At 45.4% G+C, this 15,225-nt stretch overlaps 1 protein-coding gene across 1 annotated transcript in view; it reads left to right on the forward strand.

The window, feature by feature from the left end:
• Nucleotides 1-9,924, forward strand: part of LGI2 (leucine rich repeat LGI family member 2) — a 58,172-nt gene extending 48,248 nt beyond the window's left edge. Inside the window, exon 9 of the mRNA XM_015594840.1 lies at nucleotides 4,567-9,924. Within this exon, the coding sequence (XP_015450326.1) occupies nucleotides 4,567-5,384 (818 nt within the window). The 3' untranslated portion in view covers nucleotides 5,385-9,924. The remainder of the gene's footprint in view (nucleotides 1-4,566) is intronic.
• Nucleotides 9,925-15,225: the final 5,301 nt, after the last annotated feature.

Raw genomic sequence — 15,225 nt, forward strand, 5'->3', positions numbered from 1 at the left:
GCAGGAGATATCTTTTCCTGTTTGGATAGTCCAGGGGCAAAACGATCCAGGTGAGAATTACAGGAGACAAAGTCAGAGAGGAAAGAAGGGCTGATCGCGGGGCCTCGGAGGTCCTACAAAGGACCTGGGCTTTTACTCCGAGGGCTCTGTAACGCCTTAAGGGGTTTGGCACAGAGGGCACAGGGCTGCACAGGAAGAGGCAGTGCCGGGCCCAGGGTGTGCTGGATTGTGTCCAGCTGCCTGTGCAGGAGGAGGAACAGAGGCAGAAGCAGAGCTACTAGTTCAGAGGTGGCTGCAAGAATTCCGGCAGGTGCTGTTGGCCTGGACCTGGCCGAGGCCACAGGTGGGAAGTGGTCAGCGAGGTCAGAGTGGGTATGGCCAGAGCCAGGTGTGGACCATGCTAGTTTCCAGGGAATCTTAGGCCCCTCGGTCTCAAAGTCTGAATCTAATGAGAGGTGAGCAGTCGGATGTGCAGCCCACAGGATACTCTTTACAGCCAAGCCCAAGAAATGAACTCCGACATCACATTAGTTTTTGATAGACGATTTAACTTCCATGAGTGCCTCTCATCTGTAACATGGGGCCATCATCGTATTGGGCCCATGGGCCCAGGGGTGATGTGTATAACGCATAGCACAGTGCCTGGCATGTAGTAAATCCTCAAGGAATGTTGGGTATCGATTGGGGATAAAAATAGACATTTGGTTACCATTCCTGGCTACCACCACTAGAGGACGCTACTAGCTTCAGATCTTTTAACCTTAATTCATGAATTCCACATATCATGCAAATCCATATAGCGGGGGCCCAACATACCTGCCTAATATCTGTCCCCCTTTTTCTGTCACCTGTTGCTGATTTCTGATCACATTTTACAATTCGATCACCTCGCTTTCTTATATTTCTCCCTTCACCTGGGTCTCCAGGCTCAAATGCAGCCTCTTACAGGAAGCATTCCTTGATGACCTGATTGGCATGAAGTATTTGTCTTCTGTGCTCCCTTAGTACATGAATTTCCATTAAACACAAATCACATTCATTGAACTACAATTCTTCACTCAAAAGAAGGCAACTAACACTTATGTACTCAGTGATGTATATGCCTTTTCTCTTGTAAACCACATAACAGCCTCATAACATGTATATTATTATCTCCACTTTATAGTGAAAAAAAAATAGGAGCAGGTATCCCTCCCCCACAGACCCTAACTCGTCGATTTCAATTAAAATCTCTCCACAGTGTTCGTAAGCGTAGGGAATGGCAGGGAGCAGTGGAGAAGGGCCTATGCGGGGAGGGGAGAGGGCGGGGCCAGAATTAGGAGGACCGCTTGGTGACGGAGGGAGCACAGCCAGCTGGACTTTGGCAGCGCCTGAAGGACAGAGCTGCATCATGCAGGCGCAGGGCAGATGACAGATGCATACGTGAGGGAACAGCACGGAACCGCTGGCCTTGAACAAGACCTAGGTAAACGTGGGCCATTCTCCCCTCAGGGGGCTGTGCATGCCTCATCTGTCACCTGGTTTGATCACAGGGCGATCCCAGAGTCGGCAAGGCACAGGTTTTCTCAATCTTTACCCTGCGAGACTGGGCTTGCAAGGAATGGGAGTGGCACCTGCTTCTCCCTTGTGACCTCAGCGGGCATAGTGCCAAAGGGACAACTGCAACTCTCCATCATCTTCTAGAGGGGGAGAGAAACCCATGGTCATGTTCACCCCAAGGCTCTACTCCTCACACCCTTTTCTTTCCATGTATTTTCTTAGCTCACCTTGTTTTAGCTTATTTTGTTTTCCTTTTGATTTCTGTAAACAAACTATGGTCCAGCCTCTAATCAATTTTCTATATGAAAACACACATGCACACGCGCGCGTGCACACACACACACACACACACATGACCTCTGCTGCTACAGACAACTCCATAGGCTCGCAGTGATTACCTGGACAGAAGTGTTATGGAGCATCTCCAGAAAGGTGTTCTTTCCGTCTCTCACGGCCCCTCAGCTGAGACAGGCAGACCTGTAGGACACTCTGGGCAGCAAGGACCTCCGTGACCAGGTAGTTCAAGAGGGGGACCAGGAGCATGTACTCTCAGCTTGTGTTGACAGGGTGGGAGTCAGTGCAGCTTTCGAAGAGCAGTTTGCTGGTTTAAACCCAGAAGCCTTAAAAATGTGTGTAGTGTTTGAGTCAGCAAACATTTAAGAACGCTGCCAGATGGTTTTCAAAAAAAGATTTCTCTACGAGGAAGCATGCTACTTACAATAATGAAAAGCTGGAAATAACCGCAGTGTCCAACAATAGGGGATTAGTTAAATAAACTGCGGTGCAGCCACGCAGTGAAACACTGTGTGGTATTAAAAAAAGCTAGTTATAGAAGATAAAGCAACGTGGAAAGTGTTCACGACATGGTAGTCAAGCGTAAACAAGTAGGTGATAAAAAGCCTGTGTACATTATAATCTCAAATTTATTTTTAACAAGTGTGTTCGAATAAGAGCATAAATGGACAACTACAGAAATATGTCGAGATAGTATCATTTCAGCATTTGCGGTATAAACGATTTTGATTTTCTTCTTTGTGCTTTTTGGTACATTGGTGGTGGACAGTAGCTTGGAGCAAGACTACCTGGACTGGGACCCCAGGCTCCACCGCATACTAGCTATGAGACGTGCACGAGTTACTTTCTCTGTGCCTCAGTTTTACCCTTTATAAGATGCGGACCATGATCATAATAATCCACGCCTCGTCTGCTTGTCATAAGGATTAAATGAGTGAAAATACATGCAGAGCGTTCAGTATAGTGTCTGGTCATAGTACACACTTTACAAGTGCTGCCTATTATTATTTTAAATATTTGCTTTGGTGAACATTTAAAACTTGTAGATTTAGAAAAAAAAAATGTAATAATTAGTTTTAAACAAAGGAAAGGGACCAGGTTATTGCAAGAGGGCCAGATCAGTGAAAGAGAAGAGTCAAGACCACCCCGAGAACCACCTATCGCTGCCCCCAGAGTCATTACCAAGGACAGAAATGGGGTCGTTAGCCTTGTCATTTACAGACCAAATGCGCTTTGGTCCAAATTGCCTGGAAAATTAGAAGAAAGAAATAACTTTTCATTGAATGATCCTGATGGAGGGGTCAACACTTTTCGAGATGTGGGTGGTACTATTTCTTGCTGGCTGGAATGGCGAAGTTGGGGGAGGGTCTGGGGATCTGAAATCAAGTGGGAGGGGATGGTAGGAGGTGATCCTGACCTTTGGGGGAGTCACTACTGAAAACGTTCCCCTTTTCCTGCAGAGTTCTCGTTTTGTGCTGCCTGAGCTAGATCATTCAAATCATTGCTTCTTCTATGGGATTTATGAAGTGGGCAGTCTGTAAAGGGGCTAAGTCTGTTGATTATCAGGGCAATGGCTTCAGTGATCTAATAATGATGACTACTAGTTATCGACTACTTCCTGTGTACGGGGACTCAGTACTAAAAACCCTAGCCATGAAATTTCTCATTTAGTCTTTACAGTTGCCCTGTGAGGTTAGTGCTGGCAGCAGCCTTAGACTTATTTCATAGACAAGGAGCCTGAGCACACAGAGTTGAGTTAACCTCAGGGCCAGGAAGCTTTTTGGGTGTGGGGCTGCGTTTGGAACCCTGGCCACCCGGTTTAGAGTCACGAGGTTCAACACTGTTCTGTCTTGGTTTCCTTTGGCGCTGGTCATCAGATGTCTTTGAGAGCCCTTATGAAAGTTTTTTCCTCATGCCTCTGAGACCTGACTCCTACCTTTTTACGCTCCCACCCAAAAGAAGAAGCCCCATTTGATTGCCTCATCCCGCCCTATGGAGTTGGGAAATACTTTTTTTAAATAGCCTGAAGTTCATTTGGCGTGTTAGTGAATTTTCTGAATTGTACGTCTGTCTCTTAAGGTGCAGAAGCCCGGGTGACTAGCGCTTACCTATTTCTATGGAGGCACAATTTATTAAAAAGGTTTAGCATTTTTTTAAATTATGGGAAAAATTGAAAATCTATACCCATTAAACAGCAACTCTCCATTTCCCCCTCCTCCCAGACCCAGGCAGCCGCCTTCTACTTTCTGTCCTAATAAATTGACTACGTAGGTACCTCATGTAAGTGGAGTCATACAGTATTTATCTGTGACTAGCTAATGTCCTCAACATTCATCCATGTTGTAGCATATATCAGAATTTCCTTCTTTTTTAAGGCTGAACAATACGCCAATGTGCGTGCATAGCACATTTGTTTATTCATTCATCCATCCATGGATGCTGGGGTGGCTTCCACCTTTTGGCTATTGTGAATAGTGCTGCTGTGAACACGGATGTACAAATATCTCTTTGAGACCCTGCTTTCAATTCTTTTGGGCAAGGAGCCAGAATTGGAATTGCTGGATCAAATGCTAATTCTCTGCTTAATTTTTCAAGGAACCACCACACCGGTTGCCATAGCGGCTGCCCCATTTTACATTTCTCGTCAGCAGTTCCCGGGGTCCCAGTTTCACCATGGAGGAGCATCGTTAGCCGTGGCTGCTCTAATTCCCTCTCCTTTCTTTTGGAGCACAGGTCAGTCCATCGTGGGTTGTAAGGCCATCCTCATCGACGACCAAGTCTTCGTGGTGGTGGCCCAGCTCTTTGGTGGCTCTCACATTTACAAATACGATGAGAGCTGGACCAAGTTTGTCAAATTCCAAGACATAGAAGTCTCTCGCATTTCCAAGCCCAACGACATCGAGCTGTTTCAGATCGACGACGAAGTGTTTTTTGTCATCGCAGACAGCTCGAAAGCAGGTCTGTCGACGGTTTATAAATGGAACAGCAAAGGCTTCTACTCGTACCAGTCTCTGCACGAGTGGTTCAGGGACACAGACGCCGAGTTTGTGGACATAGATGGGAAATCACATCTGATCCTGTCCAGCCGCTCCCAGGTCCCCATCATCCTCCAGTGGAATAAAAGTTCCAAGAAGTTTGTTCCCCACAGCGACATCCCCAACATGGAGGATGTGCTGGCTGTGAAGAGCTTCCGAATGCAGAATGTCCTCTATCTTTCTCTCACCCGCTTCATCGGGGACTCCAGGGTCATGAGGTGGAACAGTAAGCAGTTTGTGGAGATCCAGGCTCTTCCATCCCGGGGGGCCATGACCTTGCAACCTTTTTCTTTTAAAGAGAATCACTACCTGGCCCTGGGGAGTGACTATACGTTCTCCCAGATATACCAGTGGGATAAAGAGAAGCAGCTGTTCAAAAAATTTAAGGAGATTTATGTACAGGCACCTCGTTCCTTCACAGCAGTCTCCACTGACAGGAGAGATTTCTTTTTTGCATCCAGTTTCAAAGGGAAAACAAAGATTTTTGAACACATAGTTGTTGACTTAAGTTTGTGAAGACGTGATGGGCGAGTTTAAAAGACACTTAGCACTAACTCTCAGAAGAGAGGACCAAGAAAAAATTTGAAAGAAGCCAGGTTCAGAGCTCTGACATTAAAAATGCACTGGGGAAATAGTTAGAAGTTTTCAGACTTTTAGAACTCACATTTTAATCAGGGATTGCGTTTATTGGCTAACTGCATGACATGCCCATTCTCCCACTTAAAAAGATACCTTCAAGCTTGTAATTCCTGAGAAAAGAGTACAGTATTAACTCTTGCTATCTAGGAAAGTAATGTGCTTTTTTTTTTTTTTAATGAGGAAAGAAAATAGGATAAGATAGGACAACTCTTATAATGAAACTTTTTAAAAAGACCGAACTATGGGCCATTCTCATCCCATTTTAGCAATCTTTTTGGCAAGAACTCTTAAAGCGAAAGTCAGCTGAAAAGATTTGCTGATGATAAGTTTAAAAATCTGATAACACTCAGCAATGCTATTTTGAGCCATCCCAATTTCCTGAACCACCCTGCCCCCCACCCCTTACTAGCAGAACCTTGGCTATTTTATTGGCTCGTATGGATGCTTGATATGGGTGTGTCAACAAAATAATGTTTGACAAATTGCTTCCTCTGCTATAGAGACAGTATTCTGCTGACACGTGTCTAGGTCCAGCACGGGCTGTAGGCCCAGGAGTGAGACAAACGAGTTTTCCCCTCTTCTGTGGTTCAAAGCTGGCCCCTGTGGAGGTCGGAGCAACGATGCTTGTTTGATGCACTCCATGACTCACCTGCTTCTCTGAACCCATCCTTTGAGTGTGCAGGTAACCAGCAGACAGGCCAAAGACTGAATGGTGCTTTTTATTCTATCCTTTAGAGCAATAGAACAGGTATTTCCGTCTGATGAGAACTTTTAAAGTAAGATTTTGTGGAGTCAAAGAGGACTTTACACAAGTCTCGATGTTCTTTGAAACCTAGAGATAGCCCTTTGATTGATGCATGTCTTTGCCCTCTGGGCAACTTAATATTTCAAGTAATTGAATAGCAACCTACCTGCCTGCCCACCCGCCTACCTCCCCATTCACGTAACAGTCCTGCTTCGTTGATTCGCTGGTACGGCTGCTGCCAGCACAGCACTGCCAGCACAGCGCTTCCAGATCTGCTGTGGCACTAAATTGCAGAACCTGGAACTCAAGACGGCAGGCCCCTTCCTTTCTCAGTCCTTAGCAGAGAAACACACATGCTTCCACTGGGCCACGTGCTGCCAGGAGGCTCATCCTAGACAGGCCGGGGTGAAGGTGAGGGGTCTCATGCTGATCAGTAGGGACCGAAACTCTGAATCCCACAGACCAGGTCTGCACTCAGGGGACCAGATGGCCGGTTTCAAAATGAGCCTCTCTGGTGTGGACCATCGAGAAGCTTGTGGGGGGGTCTGGTTTTGTGGAAGGTTCTAGATGGATGTTCTGCCCGGTTAGCTGGCTCTCTTTAAAAAATATGATATGAATGCTTTTCGGGGTGACTGTCCAAGAGCGAGCCAATAACTTCTCTTCTAGCCATGAAAGTAGCACAAACATATTGTACCGTATTGTTATTTTGAATGATTGTTTGACAAGTGATGAGTAGGTAGATGTTTTGCCACAAATATGAATGCGTTTGTTGTTTCCAGACGGTAAGCAGTGCAGATGGAGGCAACACACAGCACTTAGAGAACAATGCGTCCGTGTCACGACAGTGCTCTTGGGTACGTTCTGGGACTGCAGGCCAAGGGCTCCGGGGATTTCAATGGACAAACTCATCCGCGCATAGCAATGTTGTTGTTTGAAACTTTCCTACGAAGCACCGAGCAAACAGGAGAAAAGTGGTTTGTTTTTACTTTTTTAAGGCACAAACCACTCTTCCTTCTGCGTTCTTTTGCTTTCCTGGTTTATTTGAACTGACTCAGATCCCAGAATTGGAGGCCGCAAGTGGGACAGCTCTGCTATTCCTCCAGCTGTCAAGACGGGCAAGCTATTCTCTCTGGCACACGGAACCCCTCAGACAAGGCTGGGTGGAAGGGCGGGCGCTCGGCAAACAGCGTAGGAGGCGTTTAGACAGGCCCACCAGTCGTGCAGGGTCGAAATGATGTTCCCGACTCAGATGGAGAAGGCGGCTGGGGCATCTTCACAGGGCGGCCTCTGCGGAGTGGTGCACCAATGTCTCAGCTTCGGCTGTGAGGGTGAGGTTTGGGGCTAACCACGTGCACTCACCACTCTGGCAACCATTGCCTAGAACCTGGAAAATCAGGCAGCATAAGGTGCGGGGCCAGGAGTAAGAGGAAGTGCTGAGTCCAGATGAGACAGGATGAAAGACAGATCTGAAGCGTGATGGGGGGAGGGGAACAGAGTGTGAGAGGGTGGGTCATCCACTCAGCTGCCATCAGGATTTCTTTTCTTTTTCTTTTAAAAAACTTTTAGACCAGACCAGAGTCTGCACTCTGCAGAGTCCCTGTGCTGAGGGAGGAGATATTTGTTCTGGCCGACTTACTTAAGGAGTGTAGATGTTTTTGGCACGAGGAGATGGAAGCTTTGCTTCATGAATCTTACTGCTCCATCCCAAGAGTCCTTCAAGTTTTAAACAATTTCTGCAAGAAGTCTTTCTTCCAGTAATAGTGTAAGATAAAAACAAACAACAATGAAAATCCAAAGCAGAGAGACATGGGGACCATCCCCGTGGAGATAGCTTTAGTGGGGGCTGTGATTGTGTCTTTCTTCCCATCACCTATGGGTTGATCATCTCGGCTTATTTCTTCTTTATACTCTCTGTGGCTAGGCTCCCAGACTCAGTCCCTCCGCATAACCGTGTGGCCAAGACACACAGCCTTAAATGAGGACTTGTTCCCAAACTCCATGGAGTCATTGGTAGATCTCTTAGGAAGACTAAAATTAAACCTTGGGCGTAAATGGTGCTGTGTTCTTCAGCAGTGGGTAATAAGACCACCTTGCATTTCAGCAAAGCGTTGTATTTTTTTTCAGCGTACATTTGTGTTCATCTCATTTTTGTTCATAAACAGTTCTTCAGTTTATCGGAGGGCCGACATTATTCCAATTTCAGAGGGAAGGAAATAGACAAAGAAAATAGAAGTCAGTTGCCTTTTCGAGATTATCCAGTAGTGAGTGTCAAAGCTAGAACTTCCCTTCTGAATAGCAGGCTTTGTATTTTCTTCCTTTGACACTGCCGTGCCCTCCAGACTTTGTAATCACGATTTTGAATATAGCAGCACCTCAAGATAAAATAAAAAATGCAACAGAATGTGCATAGCTAGAAGGAAAATAGTGCTGAATAGACACCATCCAATCAACCGGTCCATTTAACAATTAAACACCATAGAACTGCTATTACATGCAAGGCCCCACTCTTGAAAGCCTTTTGGAAGCTTCAGATAATTTTCTTTTCTGAAGACGGTTGCTAGCTGGCATGGTCGTTTCTCCCCTCACATGGCTATGGAAAGGATGCTAAGGTTGAGATGCATCTGGTTCTTGTCACAATGTCCACAAGATAAACAAGAACAGTTTTGTGAGGGAAACACTAAAAACTTGAATGCACGAGTTATGATGAATTGCTCCCGGCCACACTCAGCCTTTGGGGAGCGTGCTGGAAATGGCAGTGCCGCATTTTTCTTCCCCACGGAGTGAGAGGCTGTATATATTTTAGGAAAGAAATCAGCGTGGGATGCTGGAGGTTTGGCTGCCAAGAACACTCACGATGGAAATTTCTTTGACCAGGGAATAAAGAAAGAGTGGTTGAAGGTTGGCAGGAGGGGAGTCTATTTGCATGCCACCTAAAGAAAATCTTTTTAGCTAGCTCCTGATTCTTCTGCAGAGGTATCTGTCCCTCACTTGCAGCTTTGTGGGCAGTGGCCAAAGAGTCTGTTAAACAGCGTCCTGGAATAGAATGCAGTAATCTGGTTGTTGACGCAGTGAGTGAGATGGTCCAGACTTGGGATACATGTAAAGGGGATGGGCAGAAAAGCAGGGCAGATGGTTGTGGAGGGAACGCTTTGGGGAAAACGGAAATAAACTGGAAGGAAAGAAAAAGTCATCATTGATTTCCTTTGCAAGTAGAGGATGGCGCGACTACACAAATTGACAGCATCCCAATTATTAATGAAGAGAACCAATTAGAACGGTCATTAAAATAAGAATGACATGGAAAGCTACTGAGAAGTAAACCGAGACACTCTTAGCTTTACATCATTCCATTGCTTGTATCAGAATCTACCTTTTTTCTAGTAGGAAACTGCATTCAACCCCTTTGACTATCAGGAATGTATAAGACCTGTGATAAAATAGGCCAATATGCCATTTGGTACCATTTTTATGTATTTTCAATGCATAACGTAGGCAAAATAAGAATAGTTTATATGTATATGAAAGTGAATTTTGCAGTATGCAAGCTACAATGAATGCATTTAAAGGCTGAATATATATTTAGCTCTTTTTGGTAAATAGAGTTAACAAATGATATGCCTCTTAATTCGATATATTCTGTAAACCTATGAATAAAACATAATTCCTGCCTAATATGGCGTTGCTCTCTGGTCTGCTTGAATATGGCTCTGTCCACTTGAGTCACAGAATTGAAGGGCTGCCTGCCCTGGGCTGTGAAGAAGGGCAGAGTGTGCACACGTATCCTCGTAGCTTCCTCCCTGGTAAATGGAGTGTTATCAGGGGCCTTATGCTTCTTCTACTTGCAAACTGAAAAGTCACAACAAGTCACTGAAGAACTTCAGTTTCTCTACCCGCTCTGTGGAATCGTCGTGGGACAGACTGACAAAGAACTATAGGAATTTGAGGATGCCTCCTGATTCTGCGTGGTAAGAAGATGAGATTGCAAGGTCTCTTCCATTGGGCTGAACCGTGAACACCCAGACTGCACGATTTCTGACTTGTTATCTGCGTGCTTGGGGTCCACCCTGGTACACAGTAGGCGCTCAGAAAACCTTTGCTGCATGTCTCTGTCTTTAAGACCCATTTAGTTTAGCTGGACAAATGAAGGGTCAAAAACTCAAATTGCATAGGGCTGTGTACCTACTGTGTGCCAAGTACTTCGATGTGCCATGGGGCCTTTTAAGAAGTAGAAGAACAGAGTTCTTGCCTTCCTGGGACTTACAACCCCGTTAAGAAGAAAAGGCATAATTACCTAAGGCTATAGTTACCACGCAAGGTCTAGGTAACATCTTGCATCACAAAGCAGCACGTGGCTCCTTGTGCAATGAATGAAATGGGTGATAACCTGAGATTTACTTATTGGTATGGCACGTGCACCGAATTCATCTACTGCTGTGTGGCTTTAAACAAAACGAGTGACCACAAATGTTGTGGCTTTAAACAAAACATGTTCATGGATTCGCTGCCGGGTGATAACCAGAGATTTACTTATTGGTATGGCGCGTGCACCGAATTCATCTACTGCTGTGTAACGAGTGACCACAAATGTCGTGGCTTTAAACAAAACATGTTCATGGATTCGCTGCTCTGGTGGGTCAGGGGTCGTGGCACAGCTCAGCGGGGTCCCCTGCTCACAGTGTCTCACGGGCTGCAGTCAAGGTATCAGCCAGATCGCATTCTCATTTGGAGCCTTAACGAGGAGAGGATCTGCTTTCCAGCTCATTCAGGTAGTTTGTAGAATTTATTTCCTTGAGATTATAGGACTGGCAGCCTCATTTTCTTTCCTTTTTCCTGTGTGGGTGTGGCAGTGGATTTTTCTTTTTAAACTTATTTTTAATTGTAGTTCACATGCAATATTATATTCATTTCAGGTGTACAACATAGTGATTTAACATTTATATACCTTACGAAGTGATCACCACAGTAAGTCTGGTACCCACCCGTCACCACACATAGTTATGAAGTCATCGACTGTATGCCCTATGCTGTACTTTACATCCCTGTGACTTATTTTATAACTGGAAGTTTGTGCTTCTTAACCGAGGGCCCCCTTTACTTGCTGACTGTTGGTCGGAAGGCCTCTCTTCAGCTGCGGTGGCCTCCACAAGCCCTCTCACAACATAACTTGGTTTCTCCACGGTTATCAGGACTCATCAGTATGACATCCCATCACCTTTGACCTATTCTATTGGTCTGAAGCAGGTCATGGGTTCTGCCCTCGTTGAAAGAGATGGGACTGTAGAGAACACGACTCACGGAGTACGGGTCACCTTAGGGTGTGTGCACCACAGGTACTAACCAAACAGAACGGATGCCCAGCTGATCAGAATAGATACCAACCATAAACGACTACTGACCTGGGCCCAGTGCATTTCAGTAGAATTTGAGCTGGGAATATAGATGATAAATTCATAGGAGAAAAGGTACCTCAGGCCAGGACGAGTACTCTTTTGACCAGGATAAAGTGGGGAAAGGGCCTCGTTCTTTTTCATTATTGTTTTACCATTACGGAGAAGAATAAAAAAAGAACTGAATTTTTCCAGATTTGCAAGTCAGAAGCTCATTAATCCCACTATCTCGGTGCATTACATCTTGGAACGAAAATGCTCTGTGTAAATTGTCCAGTCCTGACCATGTGCCTATTAGCAAGGCAAGTACACTTATTTTCTCTATTTCTCAGAGAGCTAATTGAGGGCTAACTGTCTAAGAAAAATTGGAGGCATAAGTAATGTGTCACTTTCATTGATCGCTTGTTCTTGCAATTGGTTTTTTACCTGCCTCCCAGACAGGACAACTCTTTACAAAGTCGGGTCTAATTGGCACAAATGATTTTTCCCAACAAATTGGTAGCAGAGCTGAGACTGAAAGCCTTAGACAAAACCCACCTCTTGTGGCCACTGCCCCAGGCAGCCTCTTCTTAAACCTGAGCCGCTCCTGCTGTCAGCCAGACAACGAACCAAAGCAACACAGGAAATGAGACCTACGGTAATAGAAGTGCTACCTCAGAACCCCAGCACTTTCTAAGATTTATATGTGAGCCCTGAGGAACATTCTCCCGCATACATTCCAGATGTCTACTCCAAGAAGTCTGCTAGAAACCCAGAGAAAAAGCACCGCTGATTCCCTTCGCCTTGCAAGAAACAATTGTTAGGGCAGAGAGAAACCTGCTCAGGTCTCCATCTTCATCTCACCCCACCCATCACACGCACGAATGACCCAGAGCCCTGATCAGCATCTTCAGTGGCAGGGCTGAGAGATTCTAGGTTGTGTTGCCAGCCTAGTTAGTTCCATCATCTTCATATTTGCTTTCAAGGGTAGATCGCATGAGCTGAAGAGCATATGAAAGTAAAGTTGGGGACTCAGAAGAAAATAGCGGTCTTGACACTTGTCCTGGCTCCAGCTCACTGCTGCTCAGCCCTGGCGTGATTCATTCTTAATCTCCTACCTGTGTTTTGAGGATTGTATCTGACCCCGAAAAAGATAATAATGCTCTGAAGACCAGCCTGGATACTCAATCTGTCACCAGCAGCTCTGGACTGAATGTTTGTGTCTCCCTAAAAGTCATCTGTTGAAGTCTAACCCCCAACGTGATGGTAGGTGAAGGTAGGGCCTGTGAGAGGTGAGTAGGTCATGAGGGTGGAGCCCACAGGAATGGGATTAGTGCCCTTATAAAAAGAGGAGGAGACACAGGTTATCTTTCCACTTTCTGTCCTGTAAGGATAGAAGGAGAAGGCATTCATCTGCAAGCCAGGAAGGGGGCTCTCGCCAGGCACCTAATCTGCCAGCACCTTGGTCTTGGACTTCCAGTCTTCAGAACTGCGAGAAATAAATCTCTGTTGTTTATAAGCCACCCAGTCTATGGTATCCTGTTACAGCAGCTCGAACTGACTAAGATACAAGCCCCTAGTCTTCGAAGACTGCACCCACTGAGAAATGGGAAAATGCCAGAATACCACCTTTATTATTCGTAAAGGTTATATTGGCGACTGTGATTTATTATCTACAGGCAAGTGGGTTTCCTAACACTGAACCCTGAAATAGACCTGGTCACAGACTTACAGTATGGAGGAACAGGGGACATGCTTGCTCTCTGCATGCAGACCAGGAGGGAGGGTAAGATGGGCTGGAGCCATCTCTGTCCTAACTCACCAATCCCATTAAGACATGCTGCATTGTCTCAGGTGGAAAGTGAAGCCCACAGGTTCATGACGGGAGTGTTATGTTCCTGGGGCCCCTCCACATGGGCAGAGGCACCAGGAGTAGAGAAGAAGTCTTTTCTCCACTAACATCAACAACTCAAGACAAGGCAATGTTTCTTCATCCTTCAATGGATCTGGGGAGCTCAGGCTCCTTATTTTCTAAGTCCACATGCCATTTATCCACAGAGACCAGGGGAATATATTTCAAGCACTTGGAAAAGATTCTTTTGGTATGAAATAGACCAGAAGACAAAGAAAATATTCCAGCGCTGTCTTTTCTCTGCTAACATCAACAACTCAAGACAAGGCAATGTTTCTTCATCCTTCAATGGATCTGGGGAGCTCAGGCTCCTTATTTTCTAAGTCCACATGCCATTTATCCACAGAGACCAGGGGAATATATTTTAAGCACTTGGAAAAGATCCTTTTGGTATGAAATAGACCAGAAGACAAAGAAAATATTCCAGCGCTGAGAGAGGATCTTTTATGCAGGTGATGGGAGTTGACACAGTGGAGTCGATCTCTGTTCTTCCCCACGATCCTTTTCTAGATTTTTATTTGCTGTTTTATATTTTCACATCAAATAGTACCAAATATGATGAACTAGAATGTCATTCCGGGGTCCTGAAAGAAGAAACAGGTCAACTTTAAATTTCTTTCAGTAACATAGAAAGTGAGGAGAAGTTCTTGGCATTTCATATTTTCAGCAAAGTGTAGTATCTGCTCTACTTACTAAAAATGACACTGTCTCCCACCGTTTCCATCTGCATTTACGTCCCGCACGTACCGCTGAGGTAGCTTTTCCTCCTTATGTTTACTGCCAATGCATTTGCATTCTCGGTCACAATAAATAACCCAGGAAAACCCTCCCATGAGGAGGTGCCAGCCCTGGCTCTTTCTAAGCGTAGAGCTACAGGCAATGACTTAGAGTCATGATAGCTCGGAGGAAGGGAAGAGTGGACATTTGCAAAGAAAAATAAGTGAATGCAAATAAATGCTCACTGAGCCGTTAGGAAACTAAGGGCACGAGACTGGAGTGAAATTTCTGTAAGTCGTGGGTGTGGAGGGAGGTCACAGCCGGAGGACGCTCTCAGTCCAGAGGCCACGTCAGCTTCCCCAGCACTCAGGATGTCACCTGGCCGCAAAGGGTTCCCCAACTAATGTTCACCGAAAAGATGTTACTGAATGAATGGTGTGCACTTGTTGAGTGCTGGGCACTAGGCAGAGGGTATCATCTGCCTTAACTCATCTATCCTCACAACTATTCTATGGAGCAGACGCTCTCATACCCCCATTTCACAGCTAAAACCGGCAAAGCCAGAAAATCATGGCCTAAAGCATTTCAGTAACTTCCTCAAGTTTGTATAGTGAAGAGGACCTGGGATACGAACACAGTTAGTTCACCTCCAGAATAGGGTTGGCAATTTCAGATAAACAACAAAGTAATTTTTATTATTAGGATGTCCCAAATATTGCATGGGATCTACTATGCTAAAAATCATTCCTTGTTTTTCTGAAATTTGAATTTAACAGATGCGGAGTCCTGTATTTTTTCCTGCTAAATCAGGCGACCCTAATGCAGAAACCACACTTTTAACCACTGCACTGTCTTCAGGATGCTCAAAGTGCAGCTAGGGGGACGGTCTCCATTCTCATTTACTTTGCATGTCTGTATGGTTTGTTTCACACATAAACTTTTGCAGCCAATCCTCACGACCCAGGGGCAGGTCAATAT

This window comes from Pteropus alecto, unplaced genomic scaffold (assembly GCF_000325575.1).
Source record: "Pteropus alecto unplaced genomic scaffold, ASM32557v1 scaffold5, whole genome shotgun sequence".
In the NCBI taxonomy this organism is placed as follows: Eukaryota; Metazoa; Chordata; class Mammalia; order Chiroptera; family Pteropodidae; genus Pteropus; species Pteropus alecto.